Here is a 25,613-nt window from a genome sequence, read left to right on the forward strand (position 1 = left end):
TTGGCTAAGGTGTGTTGGCTAAGGTGTCTTGGCTAGAGTGTCTTTACTAAGGTGTCTTTACTAATGTGTCTTGGCTAAGGTGTCTTGGCTAAGGTGTCTTTTCTAATGTGTCTTGGCTAATGTGTCTCGGCTAATGTGTGTCGGCAAAAGTGTTTTGGCTTATGTGTCTTGGCTAAGGTGTCTTGGCTAATGTGTCTTGGGTAATGTGTCTTGGCTAATGTGTCTTGGCTTAGGTGTCTTAGCTAAGGTGACTTGGCTAAGGTGTCTTGGCTAAGGTGTCTTGGCTAAGGTGTCTAGGCTAAGGTGTCTTGGTTAATGTGTCTTGGCTAAGGTGTCTTGGCTAAGGTGTCTTGGCTAAGGTGTCTTGGCAAATGTGTCTTGACTAATGTGTCTTGGCTAATGTTTGCGCCTTAAACATAGACTATACGCAATTATAGCATGCTAGGAATAGGAATTTATGGAATTAAATACAAATAACGACAACCACTAGGGCATATGTAGTTGTAATAAGATAGGCACTAGGCGCTAGGTTAATGGTTGTTATATTGAAATAAAATTAGTCTAAGTCGAACCATCGAGTGATATTGTAGCTGTCGAAACATTGATCCTTCGAATCAGAGAGTGAAAAGGAAAAACCCTATCTGCGTTAATGTGCATTCGATGTTGGATCGGCTTGGATTCAAGGATTGTTAACAGTTGATATTAACAATATTTGTTACGGTCCAGTGGCGAGGATTAAAGAGTAATAAACGTGTGAACGCGCGAACGTTGAACTTTGTTGGGGTCATCCGAGATCACTCGAAGTGCGCGTCGTTGTACATTTCGTTGTGTCGTAAAACGGTTGTGTGGACTAAAGGTCGGAATTAATAGAAGACAATTTTGTGGTTTGAGCAAGTTTTTTGTGGCGCCAAAGTGTTATAATTTACAAATCGGTTACAACAAGCGGTAAAGGTATTACTCGTGTTGCGAGCGAGTTACTTTTGCGTACCGCCTTACAGTGTTAGTGTGAGTGCAGGAAAAACTAAAGCGGCGTCGGTTGGCCATTACCATCAGATCTGCAGTGTGGTGCACATATTTGCTATTTCTACTTTTCAATCACAATCGCGTTTAAGTTTTTCGTAACAAAATGCCAGCAGTTACAGAAAATACTGTAAAACAACTGTATAGAGTGTACAGGGATCGATTGATGAGTATCGAGGATTTCGGAGACTTTTGTAGTGAATATACCAATGACCAGCAACCTCAGATAATCGGTCAGTTAGCGTCATTTTAAGAAGCCAGAGCAGTGTACGAAAAGGCGCGTGAAAAGGTTTTACTGGAACATGAAGAGTGTGATGAGCAAACATTATGTATGGACAGAAAACAGTTTTTAAAGAAATATCACAAGGTGAAAGGGTTTCTGCTCGAAAAACAAGAAGGTACGGAACATAGACCAATGGCGAACGGTACAATGGCGAATACATCGACGACGAGTTCCCAAGTGCGTCTACCTAAAATCGAACTTCCCGCGTTTAATGGTGACAGCACGCAGTGGATAAGTTTTAAGGACAGATTTTCGGCCATGGTGCATGATGTAAGTGAATTATCGAACACGATGAAGTTGCAATATCTCTTTGCATCACTGAAGGGCGATGCTGCCAGGTTGTTCGAACAAGTTCAACTGGTCGAAGAAAACTACGACGCTACGTGGCAAGCGTTGTAAGATCGGTTTGACGATCAAAAAATGCTGATGAGAGATTACTTTAGAGCGCTGGTAGACCTGCAACCTATGGCGGAGCCAACTGCTGCAGAATTGACCCGCATTGTCAACGAATCGAAGCGCTTGATCCGCGGCATGGAACGTCTTAAGGAACCAGTATCAAGTTGGAATACACCGTTGTCCAGTTTGGTAAGATACAAGTTTGATGAAGAGACACTAATGGCCTATGAACTGATTGCAGCTGACCAGAAGGATAACGTCTACACGGATCTGTTGGATTTTTGCGAAAAAAGAATAAAAATCGTGAACAGTTCCGTCGTTCATAAAAGGAGTAACATCGATACCAGAACGTCAGTTGATGCTCATCATCATGATCGTACCATGCCGAAGAAACCAGTTGCGAACCAGCGGCGATCTACTCACCCATCCGTAGCATGTGCAGCACAATCTCATCGTGAGTCATCGAAATAATGCCTGGTGTGTAAGGATACTCACACATTAACAAAATGCGACGATTTTAGAAAACTGTCTATAATAGAGCACCAAAGGATTGTACGAGAAGAACGTTTGTGTTTCAACTGTCTCGGAAAATACCATCAAGCAAGATTTTGCAAGTCCAAGGCAAATTGCGGAATTTGCAAAAGACGACATCACACCTTAGTCTGCAACACTGGAAAGGAGCAAGAAACGGCAAAGGCAGAAGCTAACGTAACAGCCGTTACCCATACTGAAGTAGCACCAAGGAAAATGATTTGGCTTTCGACCGCCCTGGTTTATGTGTGTAATGGTGAAAACATGGAAGTGCCGGCTAGGGCGTTGCTGGATCAGGGTTCTCAATCCAATTTCATAAGCGAAAGATTGGTGCAGCAGTTAAGATTGCGAAAACGTAAGGTGCACAAACCATTATCCGGAATTGGAAGTATGGCTCTGAAGGCATAAAGCATTGTTACAGCAACTATAAAATCACGGGTCGCACCATTTGTTGCTTCTGTAAATTGGTTGGTTCTGAGTAAAATAACAGTCAACTTTCCGGCTCAGACAAGGAAAACCGATCATTGGAACATCCCTCCTGAAATGAAACTAGCGGACCCGTTGTTCTACGAAAGTGAACGCATCGATTTATTAAATGGTGCAGAACTGTTTGCTGAATTACTTCGACAAGGCCAACTTCGATTAGCCCCGCAGTTTCCAACATTACTAGAAACGAAGCTTGGATGGATAGTTAGTGGCAAAGAAGAATGTTGGCCTGAAGCATCGATTGATGAAATTGCAGGTGCCTGTGTAACTGAAGACGATCTTGGAGTGTTGATGAAAAGATTATCAAGCTTGAAAGCAGTCCCAGAAGAACGCGTTTGGAGTAATCAGGATGAAGAATGCGAAGCTTTTTATCTGAAAACGACAAGCCGCAACGAAGATGGCAGAAACGTAGTAGAGCTTCCCAAGATCTAAAATTTTGAATCCGTGCTTGGTGATTCACAGCAAAACGCGGTAAGACGTTTTAAGGCAATGGAACGACGTCTAAATAGGGCACCAAGCTTGATGCTGCGTATAAAGAGTTCATGACAGAATACCAAGCATTAGGACACTTGACAAAAGTGTCCACGTACGAAGAAAGCAGCACTGTTCCGGATTCACCACGGTTTTACCTACCTCATCACGCGGTATGGAAAACAGATAGCACGACTACAAAGTGTCGAATCGTCTTCGATGCGTCGTGCAAGGGCAACAACGGACACAATCTAAATGACATTTTGCTAACTGGTCCACGTTTGCAAGATGATCTGGAGTTGATTTTATTGCGGTTCCGTTTTTGGCCTATAGCGGTGGTAGCAGATGCTGAGAAAATGTACAGACAGGTGTTAGTGTCTCAAAATGATAGAGAACTTCAACGAATCTTATGGAGAGAGAAAACCTCAGAACCTATTGCAGTATATGGGCTAAATACAGTTACGTATGGAACTGCGTTTGCTCCGTTCTTAGCCATACGAACATTAAGGAAGGTTTTTGAGGATGAAGGAAACAGATTTCCAAATGCGGTACGAAACTGCAACGATTTATATGTAGATGATTTGTTGTCTGGTGCAAACAACAGAGAGGAAGCAAGTAGAATGGTAGAAGAACTAAACAGTCTTCTAAAGACGGGAGGCTTTTCGCTTCGCAAGTGGGCTTCCAATGAACCGGAGGTGCTCGCTAGTATACCACAACAGTTTATCGCAAAAGTGGTGCATCACGAGTTGGCAACTGAAGGGAACAATACAGTCTCAACGTTGGGGATGCTGTGGACGCCTACGACAGACAGTCTGCAAGTGCAAGTACGATTGCCAGAGAAGGAAGTACGTACAAAAAAAAAGTGTTGGCTAATATAGCAAGGATTTACGATCATTTAGGTTTCCTTGATCCCGTCAAGATGAAGGACAAACTCTATATGCAGCAGATCTGGAAGTTGAAAGATCAACAGGGCAATCCATGGAGCTGGGATAAAGAATTGCCACCAGAGTTGGTTGCAGAATGGACAGCTGTCTGGTCACAATTAACATTGTTGTGTGATATAAAGGTTCCGAGAAGAATTATAGACAACAAGTACGATAAGATTGAATGCCACATATTTTGCGATGCATCGGAGAGAGGTTATGGGGCTTGTTGTTATATACAGTGAACCCAAAAAGTATTCGTCTACCTGAATGTTTGACACAAAAAGGCGAATTGTGGACGTTATAGGCATGGGACATTAAAATGATCGATGGGGTTTGATAGCAGGTCAAACAATTAGTACCTTTTTCACAAAATGTGGCCATAAAATATTAAAATAATAATAATAATAGAACCAAAACTAAGAATTTCATTTGTTACATGCACAAAAAGTATTCGTCTACTTGGGTTTTGACGCATTGTTTATTTAAGCAGGGGGCAAATTAGTACTTGGTTGGGTATCCTTTTGATTTAATAACTGCATAGAGCCTTCGTGGCATCGATTTGACTAGGTTTTCTGTTACGGAAGATGGAATTTTATCCCATTCTTCTTTCAATGCTATTTTCAGGTCTTCTTTGTTACTAATTTGCCGTTTTCTGATCGCATCGTCCAGTACCTTCCATAGATGTTCAATGGGATTCATATCAGGAATCTGGGGGGGTGTTTTAAGTTGCTTGGGAGTATTATAAAGCAACCATAGCTTTGTATTTTCAGCCGTGTGTTTCGGATCATTGTCTTGTTGAAAGACGTAGGAATTTTGTAATCCAAATTTCTCGGTACTTGATCCCAAGTTTTCTTTTAAAATTTGAATGTACATTCTGTGATCCATTTTGGCTTCAATGAAATGCAATTTCCCCACTCCTTTTGCGTTCATATATCCCCACACCATGACAGAACCTCCACCGTGTTTCACTGTTGGTATCAGATTATTTGGATTCATTTCTGTATTCTTTTTTCGCCATACCATACGCCGACCATCTGATCCAAAAATATTAAATTTACTTTCGTCTGAAAATATGACGTCATTCCAGAAGTCCTCATTCTTATTTCGATACTCTTTGGCAAATTCTAAACGTTTTTGGCGATTGATTTTATTCACCCAAAATTTCTTTCTAGCAACTCGTCCATTGTAACCATACTTTTTACAAGTATTGCGAATCGTACTGGGACATACCGTTGTTCCCCTTTGTGCCAACTCACTAGCGAGCACAGGTGCACTAGTTTTAGGGTTTTTCTTAATTTGTCGTAACACAAATCGTTCATCTTGTTCGGTTAAAGATCGTGGACGCCCGCTTCGGTGTTGGTTTTCCACTGATTTTGTTATTCCAAATCGATCAATTATAGACTGTATGGTGGAACGCGGTTTACCTACAAGTCTTGCAATCTCGTAAGATGATTTGCACTGGTTATGGAGGCGTATGATAAGACTTCTCTCAGCACAACTAGTTTCTTTGCTTTTACGACCCATGGCGACTTCCTTCTAGCTCTGGATGCAATTAAAACTCTAATAAAACGAGAAGATTTGTCATTTGTCCCATAGCAACGGAAAACCATCAAAGTATGCCCCAAAAGGAACGGCGTGTTGCCACTTAGTTACTCCAAAACCCAAGTAGACGAATACTTTTTGTGCATGTAACAAATGAAATTCTTAGTTTTGGTTCTATTATTATTATTATTTTAATATTTTATGGCCATATTTTGTGAAAAAGGTACTAATTGTTTGACCTGCTATCAAACCCCATCGATCATTTTAATGTCCCATGCCTATAACGTCCACAATTCGCCTTTTTGTGTCAAACATTCAGGTAGACGAATACTTTTTGGGTTCACTGTATGTAGTTATTCATAACCTTATGACGCAACAGTGAGATTAGTTGTGTCGAAATCAAAGGTGGCACCGTTGGCACAAATGGTAACTATCGCGAGATTAAAGTTATGTGCAGCACTCCTTGGCAGCAATCTCTCTCGTCTACTTCAAAGGGTGTTACCTGCAAGAACACCTACAACGTTATGTACGGACTCAATGACCGTGTGGCACTGGATAAACTCGTCACACAACAACTGGAAGACGTTCGTGGCGAACCGTGTCTCGAAGAACCAAAGGCTCACGGAGGGTTGTCAGTGGAGACACGTTCCAGGGACGGATAATCCCGCAGACATTGCGTCTAGAGGTATCGACATGAAAGGTTTCATCGAGACTTAATTATGGTGGTCGGGGCCAGGATGGCTCTCTTTATCGGAAGATAGATGGCCAGAAGTTCCACAGCACACTAGAACGGTAGCTATGACGGGAGAAGAACGAGCGACGGCGTTACTAGTTTCTTCGCCGATTGCTGAAGAAAGCTTTAGTGATCGATTGATTGCGCGATATTCAACCTACACGAAGCTTCGTCGAGTTGTTGGGTATTGCTTGCGATACCTGCAAAGATTACGAATGCGTGCAACTACAGCAGAGACAAGAAAGGAACCAACTACGCATTTGACCACCGATGAATTGAGCAAGGCGGAAATAGCATTATGTCGACTGGCACAAAGAGATGAGTTCAGTGATGAGTTAAGGCAGCTGCGTCTTACAGGTTGTGTCTCACGCAGATCGGCGTTATGGGGGTGTACGCCATATGTAGACGAAGAAGGAACAATTCGTGTTAATTGAAGGCTAAGGAACGCGAAGATGGACAGGGCACTCAAGTATCCTATTGTTATACCGAAAGAACATCAGTTGGCAAGATTACTAGTAACACATTATCACGTCAACTTGTTGCATGCAGGTCCACAATTAATGTTAACGGCGTTGCGACAGCGGTTGGGTTGCTGGGTGCAAGATCATCGGTTCGGAAGAATCATCGTCAATGTGTACAATAATTCAAGTGCAAGCCAGCGATGACTGTACAGCCCATTGGAGATCTTCCGGCGGCACGAGTGAGGGAAGCGAGACCGTTTTCCGTATCTGGCGTAGATTACTGTGGTCCAGTATACATTAGGGGCACCTCGCGAAGGGCAAGTCCTACGAAGGCGTATATTGCTGTTTTCGTCTGCTTCGTGACACGTGCCAATCATTTGGAGTTGGTGTTCAACCTCAGCACAACGGCATTCATCGCTGCGTTACGAAGATTTGTCTCCAGGAGAGGTCTTGTGGCTGAACTGCACTCGGATAACGGCACTAATTTCAGAGGAGCAGCTAATGAACTCAAATCCCTGTGTTCAATAGCTCTTACTCTGTGGGCTTCCAGTTTAAGACTGTATATTCGACTGTCAATTTGATTACATGATTTTACAAAATTCCTTATAGTTCATTATAGCAAGTTCACACATTCCGGCCACCAAAAATACAATTTAGTATTTTTTGTTTTATAACTAACTAACTAATCTTCATGAAACAATAATTCGTGAAACTATACCCTTCATGCAACTATTTACAATTATTAATATTATCTGGTTTGTTCCAACTATTTACAATTATTAATATTATCTGGAAGCAAGCAAAGTTTTGCTATCGGCCTTATAAGTTCTTGAGACGCGGTACGCACTGTTACTACACGCACTGTTCCGTCCTTGCCCGGATGAGTTTCTATAATGCGTCCCAAAGGCCAACGTGATGGGGGTACATTGTCTTCTTTTAGAATTATTAACATGCCCGGTAAAATATCTAACCTGTCGCTTATCCATTTTCTTCTTATTTGTAATTGTTGTAAGTATTCTACCCTCCATCTGTTCCAAATATGTTGCATTTTCTGCTGAACTATATGCCAATGATTTAAGCGATTTTGTTGTTTATCTGTTAGTTGTATGTCTGGCACTAAACGCATATTGGATCCTACTAAAAAATGTCCAGGCGTAAGCACATCATAAGATGTAGGATCATTCGATAGTTCTGTTAGTGGCCGCGAGTTGAGACATGCTTCTATCTCAGACAGCAATGTTGACAGGCCTTCAAACGTCATCGGTGTGTCTTTCATTACTCGTACGAGATGGTGTTTGAGTGAGCGTACGGCTGCTTCCCACAATCCACCGAAATGTGGGGCACTAGGTATGATGAACTTCCATCGAATCTCGTTTTCCAATGTCCACGCAGAGACGGCCTGTTGATGATCATGAGAATGGATTAGTGTATATATTCTATTTAGTTCATGTGATGCACCCTTAAAGTTCGTTCCATTATCAGAATGGATCTCACTAACTGCTCCTCGACGAGCGACAAACCGCCTGAGTGCTGCCAGGAACGCTGATGTTGTGAGGTCTGATACCAACTCCAGATGTACTGCGCGATTAACAAAGCATACAAATACAGCCACGTACGCCTTTGTAGGGACTGCTCGCCTGTGTGTCCCTTTCACAAATACAGGTCTACAGAAGTCCACGCCTGTGATGCTGAATGGTCTTGATTGTGTCACACGTGATGCTGGCAAGTCCGCCATAGGTTGTTCCACTGCGACTGGTTTGCATCTGAAGCACCTGATGCATTGGTGAAATGTTCGTTTTATGAGTGAACGTTATATGATGATCCAATATTTGTTCCTCATAGTGCACGACATTAGCTGGGGTCCTGCATGTTAAAGCTTTACATGATAGTACTGCACTAGTAATTGAACAAACGGATGACTGCTGTGTAGTATTATTGGATGCTTTTGTTCAAAGGTTTCTGCTGAATTTCCCAAACGTCCTCCAATTCGAATTACACAATCACTATGAAGTTTAGGATTCAACCATTTCATTGTTGATTTGTTCGGTAGCGATCTTCCCTTTTGTAATGCTTCGATGTCATCTTGGAACACATCTCTTTGTGAAAGTCTACATAGAGCTCGATCTGCTGCATTTTGATCACTTATTGAAATCCACATTCCTTCTACCGGTTTACGTTGTAGAATTTTGAAGTATCTCATCCAAACAGCTACTATTCTTCTCAGTTTTGAATATGAGGAATACATATGAAATATGGGATGCGGCTCACGTTCAGCAATCAGAAATGTAGCGGTTGGTTTTCGTTCGTTTTCACAATCAGTAAGATCTGCCGATGAATGATCAGCTTGCGGCCAGTACTCTTCGGATTGCGCTAGCCACTCTGGCCCATGCCACCATAGTTGATCGTGTACAATTTATTCTGGTTTCATACCTCTTGAGACTAGATCTGCTGGATTACAGCTACCCGGAACGTGACTCCACTGTTGGTACCTTGTAGTTTGCAGTATCTTTGAAACACGATTTGCAACGAAGGTTTTCCATGTATTGGACGATGCGTTCAGCCAATGTAGAACCGTTGTCGAATCAGGCCAAAAATGAACGATTTTTGCATGCGATTTAGTAGATGCAGCCACTGCTTTGAACAATCTACTAGCCAAATGAGCAGCACATAGTTCGAGTCGGGCTATAGTATGTTTGATTGATAAAGATGCCACCTTTGATTTAGACGTCAGTAGATTAACAGCAATCTTACCATCTGCTCCACGGGATCTCAAATAACAACAAGCTCCGTAACCCTTCTCAGATGCGTCACAGAAGATATGCATTTGTATGTTGGCAAAATGTGGTAGTACTGTTAATCGAGGAATTCTGACTTCTTCTAGTAAGGACAGTTGATCATAGAATGATAACCACTCTTCTTGGTAGGCTTGTGGCAAATTATCGTCCCAACTCCATCTGTCTCCATCTTCCTTTCGTAGTATCCAAATCCGTTGTAAGAATTGTTTTGCTTTTGCCTTGATCGGATCAATGAGGCCTAACGGATCATAGATTTTGGCTATACACGCGACCACACTTCTCTTGCTGAATCTTGCTGTTTGTTGGGTTATGTTGACTTTGATGCGAAGAATGTCTGAATGTGGTTCCCAAATCATACCAAGCGTTGTTACGAAGTTCTTGGACGTCGCTTCTTGAATGGATATTGCCTGATTTTCCGTGTCGACATCATCTATAACTGCGCTAACGTTCGAAGCCCATTTTCTCAATTGAAATCCACCTTTTTCGAATAGCTTCTCTGCTTGCTCTCGTAATGAACGCGCAGTTGTTTCATCACTCTCGCCAGTAATGAAGTCATCAACATAGAAATCATTGAAATGTCTCGCTGCTAGTGGAAACTCTGCACCATGATCTTGAACGGTTTGTTTCAACGCTCTAACGGCCAAAAATGGTGCCGATGCTGTACCATATGTTACAGTGTTCAACTTGAATTTTGTTATCGGTTCTGAAGCATTCGTTCTCCACAATATTTTCTGATATTTTCTGTCTTCTTCGTGTACCCAGATCTGACGATACATCTTCTGTATATCTGCAACTAGTGCTACTGTGTAGGTTCGAAATCTGATTAAGATTGATGTACCTTCCTCTTGAATAGTTGGACCTACTTTCAGGATATCATTTAACGATTTTCCAGACTCAGTCTTGCACGATGCGTCGAACACGACGCGACATTTTGTTGTTGTACTCTCCTTCTTGAAGACTGGATGATGAGGTAAATAGCAACCATCATCTTCTATGCTTGTCTCGTCTTCATTGATTTTGGACATGTGTCCGAGTTGCTCATATTCCTTCATGAATGCTATGTAAGCTTCTTTAGTTTGTGGTTCGCGATTTAATCTTCGTTCGACTGCTAAAAATCGCCGTTCCGCTGTTGTTTTAGAATCTCCAAGTGCTGATGTCGGGTCATCTTTGAATGGCAGTCTTACTATGTACTTGCCGTCAGGATCACGTGTAGTTGTAGCTTGGAACTGTTGTTCGCATTCCCGTTCTTCAGCACTCATTACGTTTTGATCTTGGACCTCCTCCACTCGAAAGAAAGCCTCCATCAAAGCATTAATATTTTCTTCCTCCTTGCATATAACCGAAGATGCACATGCGGCAATCGATGTCTGATGTTTGGGATAACACGATCCACTAAGGATCCAACCAAACTTGGTGTTGATCAATGTAGGAAGATTGGAAGCAAGTGACACCTTTCCGTCCAACATCAAGTCGAAAAACACCTCTGCACCAAGTATGAAATCGATTCGTCCTACCTTGCTGAATGTTGGGTCAGCTAACTGAATATTCTCAGGTATAAGCCACCTTGATGTGTCGACGTCTACTGCTGGTAAATCGATCGTTGGCCTTTTGATTACTAGGAATGATAATGCGATTTCAAACGCTGTGTGTTGTGACGAGAGCTTTGCTGACACCTTGTGTCTTACGGTTGTTGCCACTTCTCCTATACCCGCAACTGGTACGTTTGCCGACGTGCGCGAAAGTTGTAGTTGTTGGGCCAACCTTTCCGACATGAAGTTTGTTTGAGATCCACTATCTAGTAAACCTCTGGCGAGGATTCGTCTCCCATTTTGATCGGATACCCAGAGTTGCACAGTTGACAAAATACGAACTTACTTGCATTTGTCGTCGATGATTGGTTTTTCGAGTGACAGGTCAATGTCGCAGATTTTCGATGATCATCAAATGTCCTTTCCTTTACATTGCAAAGCATGCTATGGTGACGTTTGTGACAAACTTTACACGTGAACTTCGATCGACATGCTTGTACTGTATGTCCAGATAGTAGGCAGTTGAAACACAGTTTCTTGGATGTTGCAGTGTTATACCTTTCTTGAATGTTCATGGCCTCGAATAAGCTGCATTTGTAGATAGTATGATTTGATCCGCACAGCAAACATTTCACTGACACCAACGTAGCTTCTGCGTGGTTCTGCACAGGCACGGCAACCGCTCTTGACGATCTGTTTCTGCCATTTTCACTTCTACCCGTTGTCTCTCCGGCCACCTTGGCACGTACGTGTACTGATGATGATGATGATGATGATGGTCGTATCCTTGATTTCAGAATTCTAATTCTGTCTTGTAGAAACTCTAACAACTCAGCATACTTGTCCTTAGTAGAAGTGGTTGCATGTAACACAGAATGGTTCTCCCATGCTAGCAAAGACGCATCATCCAACTTTAGAAATAATAAAGCACATAACGGCGTATCCCATTGATCCACGGGTTCATTCAACTTTTCTAGCCCCTTCACATGACGAATAAAATCGTCTACGAGTTGCACCAAACTATCCACACATTCCGAACGCATTGATGGCATCATGTGAAGTGCTCTGATGTATTCTCTTATGAGAGACCTCTTGTTATCATAACGTTTAAGTAACGCATTCCACGTTATGATGTAGTTGTCTGCTGTGATGCTGGTGTGTTCAAAGCGCGCTGCTGCTTCTCCCCTTAGAGAAGCTACAAGATATTGCAACTTCATAACTGCAGGTATCTCCGACGAGACATGTATCATCGCGGTAAACCTATCGCGAAATGTAAGCCACTTTGTTGCGTCTCCGTCAAACACAGGTAACTCGATCTTCGGTAATCGCAAATGCAAATTGTTCGATTGCCCTGCGTTGCATATTGTAGTGTTTAAAGCTGACGCATTCATAATCGCAGTGTCACTTCCCATTTGGCTTAGTAAGAATCCCTTAATGTTGAAATACCTCGACATGAAATCAGCTTCTTCCTCTATTCCCTTCTGAATATCAATCGTCGTGTCAAGATCCTTTATTTTTTCCATAGTCTTTAGGAACTCTTCTCTTGTTTCTTCCAGCCACTCTTTTCTCACTGCGATTTGTTGCTGCTCTTCGGATGCATTATATTTTTCTTTGAACACTTCGAGAGCAGACAGCCTACCGAAAAGCTCTTGCTTTTTTCGTTGGCAAACACTTAGCTTCTTCTCACTCATGTTGCACTTATTGTGATATAAATGTTCACCCTAAAGTTTTATTTCACTAGTAACCCTGCTTTAGTCTTTCACCTCGATTGTAGAATTGCCGCCAAATCGGCGTCACTTTGTATTTCACAAATACGAATCTATGCGTTGCGTTGCTGACTTGCACTTTGTGTTATTGCCCTGCGCTTCTCTCACGCTTCACAAGGTGTTAGTGCGATTAGTATTCTGCATTAGGTATATTTTTCACTTTCGAGTTAGATTCACTTTACTGTTAATATGTTAACAAATCGTTCTAGTCTCAGCCACTGTATCTTCAACGTTGACCCATGAACCGTTTATGGCAATTTAATCGCAATGTTGAATTTAATGTTGAACCGCAATGTTGAATTTAATTGTTTCTACGCACTCTCTACGCACTTCCAGACGCACACAACACAGCTTCAGACGGAACACACATTGAATACGCACTACGTGTTTTGTGTTAGTGTACGCGCTCACTACACGCGTTGCCCTGCGGTCGATGTCCTGATACGTTGCACGTTGCTACGATCGAAATTGTTCGCACCCTCACAATCACAGTTTCTCACGCATTTGTGCAAATGCTGTATTCGCTGAGAGTTGTCCTAGATAGAACGCACTTAACTTTAGAATGCCCGAAAGATCGTTTTTTCTAATAACGCGCTTTACATTCCGGCTTTTCGGTATCCGGGTTTATAGTGTCCGGCTTTTCAGTATCCGGGTTGTAGGGTCCGGCTTTTCAGTATCCGGCTCGAAGGACCAAATGTTCGATAGCTCTTACTCTGTGGGCTTCCAGTTTAAGACTGTTTATTCGACTGTCTATTTGATTACATGATTTTACAAAATTCCTTATAGTTCATTATAGCAAGTTCACACAAAGTGCGTTTCCGGTGCGTTCACCGGGAGAGGGGGCGAGGAGTGCGTGTAGTGAATCCCGTCGGCCGGGAAGAAAAGAAATGTGAGTGGACTGAAAGTACGTTTCCGGTGCGTTTCCGATGCGTTCCCCAGAAAAAGGGGGCGAGGAGTGCGTGCATTGAATCCCGTCGGCCGGGAAGAAAAAAATGCGCTCCTATATTAAAGTAGTTGTTGTTGCTGCTGCTGCTGCTTCTTTTTATTATAATATGGAGCGGCTGCAGCGGTACGAAACCGGGCATCGGTGGTGGACAGGGACAGTGATTTTAGTGTCCCTGAATTGTGCGTGGCTGGACTGAAAATGCGTGGAAAAAGTGCGTTTCCGGTGCGTTCACCGAAAGAGCGAGCGAGGAGTGCGTGCAGTGAATCCCGTCGGCCGGGAAGAAAAAAATGCGCTCCTATATTTAAATAGTTGTTGTTGCTGCTGCTGCTGCTTCTTTTTATTATAATATGGAGCGGCTGCAGCGGTACGAAACCGGGCATCGACGGTGGACAGGGACAGCGATCCGAAATCGTGATCGAGGTAAACTTCAGTGCAATTGGAATGTGAGTAGTGAACAAACTAGTGAGTGAAGTTTAGTGATCGAGCTGCATGGATTCGGAAGGAAAGTGCATGAGTTCGTGTATACACAAGATTGTCAAAAGGATCGTGGTGAAAGTTCAAGTTTGCGTTTCTATCGTGATCAGTGAGCATCGTTCGGAAAAAAAACCCGAATAACAGTAAAATTGGTTCATCGAGGGAGCAACCGAAAGGAGAGAAGTGCATGCCGCGTACTGAAACAGGTAAGAGTAAATAATGTTTCTTTCGTATGGATTGTTTCTGATGCTGTTGCTGCTGCTGTTGATGACGAATGTGTTTTGAGATGGTTTCGCATACATTGGAATGCAATGGGCTCGGTGCATTCCAGAATAACGGTTTACGAATTGTATTAAAAAAAATCATTTAAAAAAACATCGGTTCAAGGCCATGGATGCTACCTACATAAGGCAGGTATCCATATTCCCTTACGATCGATGTAAATTATCTCTTGCTCATAGGTTCGTCCCAGGTGAAAAAACAGGTAGACGACTCTATTTTTAACGTTTCATCCATTGCTCCTTACAATAATGTGGGAGTTCACATACGGCACAGGTTTAAAATATGAACATTTTTCACTACGATTTGCCGCTGCTAGAGTCTTTGAACTCTTTTGACTTTGGAGTGCGTGTTAAGGATTTTCCTGCATTTCTCACTTTATTGGATTTACCTGCGGTATGAGAATGCGTTGGCAGTGGGCTCAGCAGAAATGGTCAAATGAAATCTTTAGCGAAATGATTTGTCGCCCTGAAAAGGACGGTTTTTGGCGGAAGATTGAAAGAAGCTGATTTCGCGATAGGCTTAGGCCTTCTTCTCGGTCTTCTTCGGCAGCAGCACGGCTTGGATGTTCGGCAACACACCACCCTGAGCAATGGTGACGCCGGACAACAGCTTGTTCAATTCCTCATCGTTGCGGATGGCCAGCTGCAGATGACGCGGGATGATGCGCGTTTTCTTGTTGTCTCGGGCAGCGTTTCCTGCCAACTCGAGCACTTCAGCTGCCAAATATTCCATTACGGCAGCCAAATACACTGGTGCACCAGCACCGACGCGCTCGGCATAGTTGCCTTTGCGTAGCAGACGATGGATACGGCCAACTGGGAACTGCAGACCGGCACGGTTCGAGCGGGACTTTGCCTTTCCCTTAACTTTTCCTCCTTTGCCACGGCCAGACATGTTGATAGCTTGGGTGCGTAAGAGAGTGCGTTCGCTACGATCTTCCCTGTTGTGAGAACGTTATGTTTGTGAGCAAATTCCGAGCCGAACTCGAGTTTTTATACTCCGCGTTATGCTGTATCTGCGCGCTCAACTCGAAAACACGAGCCTGATACGAAAACCGGAATATAAGCGAACGAACCCCTGGAAGTTCTATTCATACATTTTTTCACCCTCCAACTGTGAACATCGCTGCGTCAATACCATCGTGAAATGGCCCCGAAAACCAGTGGAAAAGCCGCGAAAAAGTCTGGCAAAGCCCAGAAAAACATCTCCAAGTCGGACAAGAAGAAGAAAAGGAAGACCCGCAAGGAGAGCTATGCTATCTACATCTACAAGGTGTTGAAGCAAGTCCATCCGGACACCGGAATTTCTTCCAAGGCGATGAGCATCATGAACAGCTTCGTGAACGACATTTTCGAGCGCATCGCTGCCGAAGCGTCCCGTTTGGCGCACTACAACAAGCGTTCGACGATCACGTCCCGCGAAATCCAAACGGCCGTCCGTCTGCTCTTGCCTGGTGAGCTGGCCAAGCACGCCGTGTCCGAAGGCACGAAGGCCGTCACCAAGTACACCAGCTCGAAGTAATTCGACCGAGTTCAATTCTACCCGAACCCCAAACCGGTCCTTTTCAGGACCACAACACGCATCTGTTCAAAAGAATGTTTCTGTTTAAACCTTTCTATAGTAGTGCGTCTCTCTGCTAATAGCAAATTCGTGTAAATCGTCAAATAAGCCTTCCTTTACGAAGCGTTCATTCAGTCCGAGTCTGTGCCAATTTAAACTTAAATTTTAACTTGTTAAAAGCATCACGAACACTGCTCGAAAGTACCGCTGTACGCAGCGGAGAGCATCGGGCTCAAAGCTCTCATGAATGTTCTAAACTGAACGCCAACCGCGTTATTATGCATGCTGCCCTTTACGGGCTTAATCGATAGGCTTCAAAAAGGCACCGAATCACCCACCATTCGACAACAGCAAACGAAAGTTTCACAGTAATACAAACAAGCCATTCATACCCATTCACTCACACACAGATGACACAGGCATTCGATTTCACACTCCCAAATGCGCGTCATCGCACACCCAAATCGATGAGATCCCAAACGCTCATTCTTCCAACATACAAACCGTTTTTTTGTAAATGCAGAAGGTTTGCGAAATATCTTTTTGATCAATATTGGTGGTGGTCCTGAGAAGGACCGTTTGAGTGGATAATGCCCCTCGATGAACGATGGGAACTGGCGAGATTTAAGCACGCTCTCCACGGATGCGGCGAGCCAGCTGGATGTCTTTCGGCATGATGGTGACGCGCTTTGCATGAATTGCGCACAGATTGGTGTCCTCGAACAGGCCGACCAGATACGCCTCGCTGGCCTCCTGCAGGGCCATCACGGCCGAGCTCTGGAAGCGCAGATCGGTCTTGAAGTCCTGGGCAATTTCACGAACCAGGCGCTGGAAGGGCAGCTTGCGGATCAGCAGCTCGGTCGATTTCTGGTAGCGACGGATCTCGCGCAGGGCTACGGTTCCCGGACGGTAACGATGCGGCTTCTTCACTCCTCCGGTGGCCGGAGCACTCTTGCGAGCAGCCTTGGTGGCCAGCTGCTTGCGAGGGGCCTTACCTCCGGTCGACTTACGGGCAGTTTGCTTGGTACGGGCCATTTCACTGGTTGGGTAGTGGAACGTGTAAAGACGTCTGGCTGCGTTGATAGTATGCTTCAGAATAAGCTAGCTGAACAACAAAATCTCCCTTTTTATAACCTAGCTTCGCCTGCACACTCACATTCGCACAGCGCTCGTGTATGGAAACGCGTATGTGCATGTGCGTGCGCTCAGCTAAATGATATAAAAGAGTGGAAAATTGTGCGTAGCCCTGTTGTAAATCGTGAACTTCTGAACAGTACGGTCGGTTAGTGCTTGACATCGAAAATGACTGGACGAGGAAAAGGAGGCAAAGGTCTGGGTAAAGGAGGAGCCAAGCGTCATCGCAAAGTGCTGCGTGATAACATCCAGGGCATCACCAAGCCGGCCATCCGTCGTCTGGCCCGCCGTGGAGGAGTGAAGCGTATCTCTGGCCTCATCTACGAAGAAACGCGTGGCGTGCTGAAAGTGTTCTTGGAAAATGTTATCCGCGATGCGGTCACCTATACCGAACACGCCAAGCGCAAGACCGTCACCGCGATGGATGTAGTGTACGCGCTGAAGCGTCAGGGTCGCACGCTGTACGGTTTCGGAGGTTAAGCCGCACCCACCAGCCAACGCAGATTTTGCCCTCATCTCAACGGTCCTTATCAGGACCACACATCCTTTGCGTCAAAATTCTTTTTCTTATGGTTTCGAATGTAAGTGAGTAAGATTCATTTGAGGTATTGAGAAACATTTTTACCTGATTGACATCATCCACCAAAGCGTTAGTCAAGCGCTTTGATTCGCGTGGTGTACATACATCACGCATTACGAAGAACATGCAGTCGAAGGCAGACAATACGGTGAAATCTCGTTTGTTTCTAAATAATAAATAAACTCACCGAAAGCTGTAAACCGAATTATAGCTCCATGGGTTCTCACCAGCAAGGAAACAAGGTACATGTTTTTTTCCTCCAGCAGGCGTCACGTAGACGTTAAGCCAAAAAGAAGAAGCCGATGAGCATCGCGTCGATTCTCCACCGCGTTCCAGTCCTGAAATGGTCGGTTCCGCCGTGTGCATGAGTGTGTGTCTGTATGTACGCGCTACGGATTGAGAATGTCTGAAGTGTGTAAAAACGGTGAAATTTGTCTCTATTCCGTTTGCAACACTTTCAAAAATCGGCGTTTGTTAAGATGAAGCACGAAGCATTTCACAAATCCAGTCTTTTTCAAGACTTACGAAAGATATTTCAACATATTTGTGTGTTTAACATAATTTACCAAATCCGAAAATTATCTAAAAATGGTACCTCTCTTTCTTGGCCTTGTCACATTAAAAAAAGAGCGTGAGCTGGAGCGAGAAGCAACACGGTTAAGAAAAATTCGCTTGAAAGTGGTAACTGATCAAACTGAACTTATCATATTCGGTTTATTTTTCATGAAACATGAAACATTCCATCAAATCAGTCTTTTCTAGGACTAACACACAAGATATCGGAAAGATTTTCGCTTTTGCCCTCCTAAAGAGTATTAAAATCGATCATTGATTTTCTCATATCTAAAAACCATGCGCATGTAACTTATTTTCCACCAGCAAATAGTTATCCGAAAATTAAAATTCACCCGCTGAAAAATACCGTTAAGTGCGAGTATCCTCACACACGTAAGTTAGAGCGAGATGCAATTCCTTAGTGAAAATTCGCACTAATTTCTTAGCTGGAAAGAAGGACAATAGAAGGCACATTTCGTCCGTGGCTCGGTATCCGTTTTAAGGCATGTTAAAATTTGTGCCCTACCGATTTCAAAACTTTGCAAATTTGTTCCTGTTTCTTCCTCTAAACATAAAGCATAACATAAAATCTGTCTTTCTTAAGGGTCAAAATACACGATTTCGAAAGATTTTCGGTTTTGACCTTTCAAAATTTATTAAAATTTATCGTGTATTTTTTCTTATGGCATAATCATGCGCATGTAACTTAATTTGTTCAAGCAAATATAATTTCACCCCGATGAGAAATACCGTTAAGTGCAAGTGTACTCACACACCAACGCAACGAAAGAGAGCGCGTAAGTTAGAGCGAGATGCAATTCCCTTAGTGAAAATTCGCACTAATTTCTTAGCTGGAAAGAAGGACAATAGAAGGCACATTTCGTCCGTGGCTCGGTATCCGTTTTAAGGCATGTTAAAATTTGTGCCCTACCGATTTCAAAACTTTGCAAATTTGTTCCTGTTTCTTCCTCTAAACATAAAGCATAACATAAAATCTGTCTTTCTTAAGGGTAAAATACACGATTTCGAAAAGATTTTCGGTTTTGACCTTTCAAAATTTATTAAAATTTATCGTGTATTTTTTCTTATGGCATAATCATGCGCATGTAACTTAATTTGTTCAAGCAAATATAATTTCACCCGATGAGAAATACCGTTAAGTGCAAGTGTACTCACACACCAACGCAACGAAAGAGAGCGCGTAAGTTAGAGCGAGATGCAATTCCTTAGTGAAAATTCGCACTAATTTCGTAGCTGGAGAGAAGGACAATGGAAGGCACATTTCGTCCGCGCTTGGGTGTCCGTTTTAAGGCATGTTAAAATTTGTGCCCTCCCGATTTCAAAACTTTGCAAATTCGTTGCTGTTTCTTACGCTAAACATAAAGCGTAACATAAAATCAGTCTTTCTTAAGGCTACCACAAACGATTTCGGAAAGATTTTCGGTTTTGACCTTTCAAAATTTATTAAAATTTATCGTGTTTTTTTCTTATCGAATAATCATGCGCATGTAACTTAATTTGCTCATATATACAACAAATATGTTTTGTTCCTTGCACGGTTTGAACATTGATATTTGCACACGCAAAAGCATAAAACATTAAAAGAGTGGCAAAATTCGTTAGGTAAAACGTTTCTAGTAGTCTGGCAATCATTTTATCTAGGTATGTGTGTTCGGGATACTTAATACCGAGAGAGAGAGGACACGAACTCTGACACGACTCTCACTCCAATATTAGTATTTCATTATGCAAGGAACCGAACGGAGTTCAGTCTACTTCGTACAGTCGATCGGTCCGGTTCTTCCGCGTTTAGTGGAGCTCACTAGTCCGTGTGTGTGTGTGTGCGTGTGCGTTTTAGTAATTTACAGTGAAGTGGTGTGTGTAGTGTGCAGTGAAAAGCTTAAACTGCGCCGCCCACACTTTTGGCGTCGCTTACCGTGATTTTTTTCACTGTGGCATGAAATGCATGTAGGATCATATTTTTTCCTACTATTTTAGTGTCCCTGAACAGAGCGTGTGTAGAAAGTGCGTTTCCGGTGCGTTCACCGGGAGAGGGGGCGAGGAGTGCGTGTAGTGAATCCCGTCGGCCGGGAAGAAAAGAAATGTGAGTGGACTGAAAGTACGTTTCCGGTGCGTTTCCGATGCGTTCCCCAGAAAAAGGGGGCGAGGAGTGCGTGCATTGAATCCCGTCGGCCGGGAAGAAAAAAATGCGCTCCCTATATTAAAGTAGTTGTTGTTGCTGCTGCTGCTGCTTCTTTTTATTATAATATGGAGCGGCTGCAGCGGTACGAAACCGGGCATCGGCGGTGGACAGGGACAGCGATTTTAGTGTCCCTGAATTGTGCGTGAGTGGCCTGGAAGTGCGTGGAATAAGTGCGTTTCCGGTGCGTTAACCGGGAGAGGGGGCGAGGAGTGCGTGCAGTGAATCCCGTCGGCCGGGAAGAAAAAAATGCGCTCCTATATTTAAATAGTTGTTGTTGCTGCTGCTGCTGCTTCTTTTTATTATAATATGGAGCGGCTGCAGCGGTACGAAACCGGGCATCGACGGTGGACAGGGACAGCGATCCGAAATCGTGATCGAGGTAAACTTCAGTGCAATTGGAATGTGAGTAGTGAACAAACTAGTGAGTGAAGTTTAGTGATCGAGCTGCATGGATTCGGAAGGAAAGTGCATGAGTTCGTGTATACACAAGATTGTCAAAAGGATCGTGGTGAAAGTTCAAGTTTGCGTTTCTATCGTGATCAGTGAGCATCGTTCGGAAAAAAAAACCCGAATAACAGTAAAATTGGTTCATCGAGGGAGCAACCGAAAGGAGAGAAGTGCATGCCGCGTACTGAAACAGGTAAGAGTAAATAATGTTTCTTTCGTATGGATTGTTTCTGATGCTGTTGCTGCTGCTGTTGATGACGAATGTGTTTTGAGATGGTTTCGCATACATTGGAATGCAATGGGCTCGGTGCATTCCAGAATAACGGTTTACGAATTGTATTAAAAAAAATCATTTAAAAAAACATCGGTTCAAGGCCATGGATGCTACCTACATAAGGCAGGTATCCATATTCCCTTACGATCGATGTAAATTATCTCTTGCTCATAGGTTCGTCCCAGGTGAAAAAACAGGTAGACGACTCTATTTTTAACGTTTCATCCATTGCTCCTTACAATAATGTGGGAGTTCACATACGGCACAGGTTTAAAATATGAACATTTTTCACTACGATTTGCCGCTGCTAGAGTCTTTGAACTCTTTTGACTTTGGAGTGCGTGTTAAGGATTTTCCTGCATTTCTCACTTTATTGGATTTACCTGCGGTATGAGAATGCGTTGGCAGTGGGCTCAGCAGAAATGGTCAAATGAAATCTTTAGCGAAATGATTTGTCGCCCTGAAAAGGACGGTTTTTGGCGGAAGATTGAAAGAAGCTGATTTCGCGATAGGCTTAGGCCTTCTTCTCGGTCTTCTTCGGCAGCAGCACGGCTTGGATGTTCGGCAACACACCACCCTGAGCAATGGTGACGCCGGACAACAGCTTGTTCAATTCCTCATCGTTGCGGATGGCCAGCTGCAGATGACGCGGGATGATGCGCGTTTTCTTGTTGTCTCGGGCAGCGTTTCCTGCCAACTCGAGCACTTCAGCGGCCAAATATTCCATTACGGCAGCCAAATACACTGGTGCACCAGCACCGACGCGCTCGGCATAGTTGCCTTTGCGTAGCAGACGATGGATACGGCCAACTGGGAACTGCAGACCGGCACGGTTCGAGCGGGACTTTGCCTTTCCCTTAACTTTTCCTCCTTTGCCACGGCCAGACATGTTGATAGCTTGGGTGCGTAAGAGAGTGCGTTCGCTACGATCTTCCCTGTTGTGAGAACGTTATGTTTGTGAGCAAATTCCGAGCCGAACTCGAGTTTTTATACTCCGCGTTATGCTGTATCTGCGCGCTCAACTCGAAAACACGAGCCTGATACGAAAACCGGAATATAAGCGAACGAACCCCTGGAAGTTCTATTCATACATTTTTTCACCCTCCAACTGTGAACATCGCTGCGTCAATACCATCGTGAAATGGCCCCGAAAACCAGTGGAAAAGCCGCGAAAAAGTCTGGCAAAGCCCAGAAAAACATCTCCAAGTCGGACAAGAAGAAGAAAAGGAAGACCCGCAAGGAGAGCTATGCTATCTACATCTACAAGGTGTTGAAGCAAGTCCATCCGGACACCGGAATTTCTTCCAAGGCGATGAGCATCATGAACAGCTTCGTGAACGACATTTTCGAGCGCATCGCTGCCGAAGCGTCCCGTTTGGCGCACTACAACAAGCGTTCGACGATCACGTCCCGCGAAATCCAAACGGCCGTCCGTCTGCTCTTGCCTGGTGAGCTGGCCAAGCACGCCGTGTCCGAAGGCACGAAGGCCGTCACCAAGTACACCAGCTCGAAGTAATTCGACCGAGTTCAATTCTACCCGAACCCCAAACCGGTCCTTTTCAGGACCACAACACGCATCTGTTCAAAAGAATGTTTCTGTTTAAACCTTTCTATAGTAGTGCGTCTCTCTGCTAATAGCAAATTCGTGTAAATCGTCAAATAAGCCTTCCTTTACGAAGCGTTCATTCAGTCCGAGTCTGTGCCAATTTAAACTTAAATTTTAACTTGTTAAAAGCATCACGAACACTGCTCGAAAGTACCGCTGTACGCAGCGGAGAGCATCGGGCTCAAAGCTCTCATGAATGTTCTAAACTGAACGCCAACCGCGTTATTATGCATGCTGCCCTTTACGGGCTTAATCGATAGGCTTCAAAAAGGCACCGAATCACCCACCATTCGACAACAGCAAACGAAAGTTTCACAGTAATACAAACAAGCCATTCATACCCATTCACTCACACACAGATGACACAGGCATTCGATTTCACACTCCCAAATGCGCGTCATCGCACACCCAAATCGATGAGATCCCAAACGCTCATTCTTCCAACATACAAACCGTTTTTTTTTTGTAAATGCAGAAGGTTTGCGAAATATCTTTTTGATCAATATTGGTGGTGGTCCTGAGAAGGACCGTTTGAGTGGATAATGCCCCTCGATGAACGATGGGAACTGGCGAGATTTAAGCACGCTCTCCACGGATGCGGCGAGCCAGCTGGATGTCTTTCGGCATGATGGTGACGCGCTTTGCATGAATTGCGCACAGATTGGTGTCCTCGAACAGGCCGACCAGATACGCCTCGCTGGCCTCCTGCAGGGCCATCACGGCCGAGCTCTGGAAGCGCAGATCGGTCTTGAAGTCCTGGGCAATTTCACGAACCAGGCGCTGGAAGGGCAGCTTGCGGATCAGCAGCTCGGTCGATTTCTGGTAGCGACGGATCTCGCGCAGGGCTACGGTTCCCGGACGGTAACGATGCGGCTTCTTCACTCCTCCGGTGGCCGGAGCACTCTTGCGAGCAGCCTTGGTGGCCAGCTGCTTGCGAGGGGCCTTACCTCCGGTCGACTTACGGGCAGTTTGCTTGGTACGGGCCATTTCACTGGTTGGGTAGTGGAACGTGTAAAGACGTCTGGCTGCGTTGATAGTATGCTTCAGAATAAGCTAGCTGAATAACCAAATCTCCCTTTTTATAACCTAGCTTCGCCTGCACACTCACATTCGCACAGCGCTCGTGTATGGAAACGCGTATGTGCATGTGCGTGCGCTCAGCTAAATGATATAAAAGAGTGGAAAATTGTGCGTAGCCCTGTTGTAAATCGTGAACTTCTGAACAGTACGGTCGGTTAGTGCTTGACATCGAAAATGACTGGACGAGGAAAAGGAGGCAAAGGTCTGGGTAAAGGAGGAGCCAAGCGTCATCGCAAAGTGCTGCGTGATAACATCCAGGGCATCACCAAGCCGGCCATCCGTCGTCTGGCCCGCCGTGGAGGAGTGAAGCGTATCTCTGGCCTCATCTACGAAGAAACGCGTGGCGTGCTGAAAGTGTTCTTGGAAAATGTTATCCGCGATGCGGTCACCTATACCGAACACGCCAAGCGCAAGACCGTCACCGCGATGGATGTAGTGTACGCGCTGAAGCGTCAGGGTCGCACGCTGTACGGTTTCGGAGGTTAAGCCGCACCCACCAGCCAACGCAGATTTTGCCCTCATCTCAACGGTCCTTATCAGGACCACACATCCTTTGCGTCAAAATTCTTTTTCTTATGGTTTCGAATGTAAGTGCGTAAGATTCATTTGAGGTATTGAGAAACATTTTTACCTGATTGACATCATCCACCAAAGCGTTAGTCAAGCGCTTTGATTCGCGTGGTGTACATACATCACGCATTACGAAGAACATGCAGTCGAAGGCAGACAATACGGTGAAATCTCGTTTGTTTCTAAATAATAAATAAACTCACCGAAAGCTGTAAACCGAATTATAGCTCCATGGGTTTTCACCAGCAAGGAAACAAGGTACATGTTTTTTTCCTCCAGCAGGCGTCACGTAGAAGTTCGTTAAGCCAAAAAGAAGAAGCCGATGAGCATCGCGTCGATTCTCCACCGCGTTCCAGTCCTGAAATGGTCGGTTCAGCCGTGTGCATGAGTGTGTGTCTGTATGTACGCGCTACGGATTGAGAATGTCTGAAGTGTGTAAAAACGGTGAAATTTGTCTCTATTCCGTTTGCAACACTTTCAAAAATCGGCGTTTGTTAAGATGAAGCACGAAGCATTTCACAAATCCAGTCTTTTTCAAGACTTACGAAAGATATTTCAACATATTTGTGTGTTTTACATAATTTACCAAATCCGAAAATTATCTAAAAATGGTATCTCTCTTTCTTGGCCTTGTCACATTAAAAAAAGAGCGTGAGCTGGAGCGAGAAGCAACACGGTTAAGAAAAATTCGCTTGAAAGTGGTAACTGATCAAACTGAACTTATCATATTCGGTTTATTTTTCATGAAACATGAAACATTCCATCAAATCAGTCTTTTCTAGGACTAACACACACGATATCGGAAAGATTTTCGCTTTTGCCCTCCTAAAGAGTATTAAAATCGATCATTGATTTTCTCATATCTAAAAACCATGCGCATGTAACTTATTTTCCACCAGCAAATAGTTATCCGAAAATTAAAATTCACCCGCTGAAAAATACCGTTAAGTGCGAGTATCCTCA

The 25,613-nt window shown here is 44.0% G+C and overlaps 7 protein-coding genes across 7 annotated transcripts; 4 read left to right on the top strand and 3 right to left on the bottom strand.

The window, feature by feature from the left end:
- Positions 1 to 13,755: 13,755 nt before the first annotated feature.
- On the bottom strand, positions 13,756 to 15,544 carry LOC125774411 (histone H2A). The gene has a single exon (XM_049444638.1). The coding sequence runs from the start codon at positions 15,533 to 15,535 to the stop codon at positions 15,161 to 15,163; it is 375 nt and encodes a 124-aa protein (XP_049300595.1). The 5' UTR covers positions 15,536 to 15,544; the 3' UTR covers positions 13,756 to 15,160.
- Positions 15,545 to 15,787: 243 nt separating this feature from the next.
- LOC125774415 (histone H2B) lies at positions 15,788 to 16,279 on the top strand. Its single transcript, XM_049444642.1, has one exon. The coding sequence runs from the start codon at positions 15,788 to 15,790 to the stop codon at positions 16,160 to 16,162; it is 375 nt and encodes a 124-aa protein (XP_049300599.1). The 3' UTR covers positions 16,163 to 16,279.
- A 546-nt stretch (positions 16,280 to 16,825) lies between these two features.
- On the bottom strand, positions 16,826 to 23,992 carry LOC125774400 (uncharacterized). The gene is made up of 4 exons (XM_049444626.1): positions 23,585 to 23,992; positions 23,454 to 23,517; positions 21,915 to 22,329; positions 16,826 to 17,302 (listed from the first exon to the last, which is right to left on the bottom strand). The coding sequence occupies exons 1-4, from the start codon at positions 23,985 to 23,987 to the stop codon at positions 16,826 to 16,828; spliced, it is 1,359 nt and encodes a 452-aa protein (XP_049300583.1). The 5' UTR covers positions 23,988 to 23,992.
- On the top strand, positions 17,397 to 18,115 carry LOC125774425 (histone H4). Its single transcript, XM_049444651.1, has one exon. It carries the CDS (start codon positions 17,504 to 17,506, stop codon positions 17,813 to 17,815), a length of 312 nt encoding a protein of 103 aa, XP_049300608.1. The 5' UTR covers positions 17,397 to 17,503; the 3' UTR covers positions 17,816 to 18,115.
- On the bottom strand, positions 20,746 to 22,292 carry LOC125774409 (histone H2A). Its single transcript, XM_049444635.1, has one exon. It carries the CDS (start codon positions 22,281 to 22,283, stop codon positions 21,909 to 21,911), a length of 375 nt encoding a protein of 124 aa, XP_049300592.1. The 5' UTR covers positions 22,284 to 22,292; the 3' UTR covers positions 20,746 to 21,908.
- LOC125774413 (histone H2B) lies at positions 22,536 to 23,419 on the top strand. The gene has a single exon (XM_049444640.1). The coding sequence runs from the start codon at positions 22,536 to 22,538 to the stop codon at positions 22,908 to 22,910; it is 375 nt and encodes a 124-aa protein (XP_049300597.1). The 3' UTR covers positions 22,911 to 23,419.
- A 134-nt stretch (positions 23,993 to 24,126) lies between the features above and the next one.
- LOC125774421 (histone H4) lies at positions 24,127 to 25,211 on the top strand. Its single transcript, XM_049444646.1, has one exon. It carries the CDS (start codon positions 24,255 to 24,257, stop codon positions 24,564 to 24,566), a length of 312 nt encoding a protein of 103 aa, XP_049300603.1. The 5' UTR covers positions 24,127 to 24,254; the 3' UTR covers positions 24,567 to 25,211.
- The last annotated feature ends 402 nt before the right edge of the window (positions 25,212 to 25,613 follow it).

This window comes from Anopheles funestus, unplaced genomic scaffold, assembly GCF_943734845.2.
Source record: "Anopheles funestus unplaced genomic scaffold, idAnoFuneDA-416_04 scaffold_53_ctg1, whole genome shotgun sequence".
NCBI lineage: Eukaryota > Metazoa > Arthropoda > Insecta > Diptera > Culicidae > Anopheles > Anopheles funestus.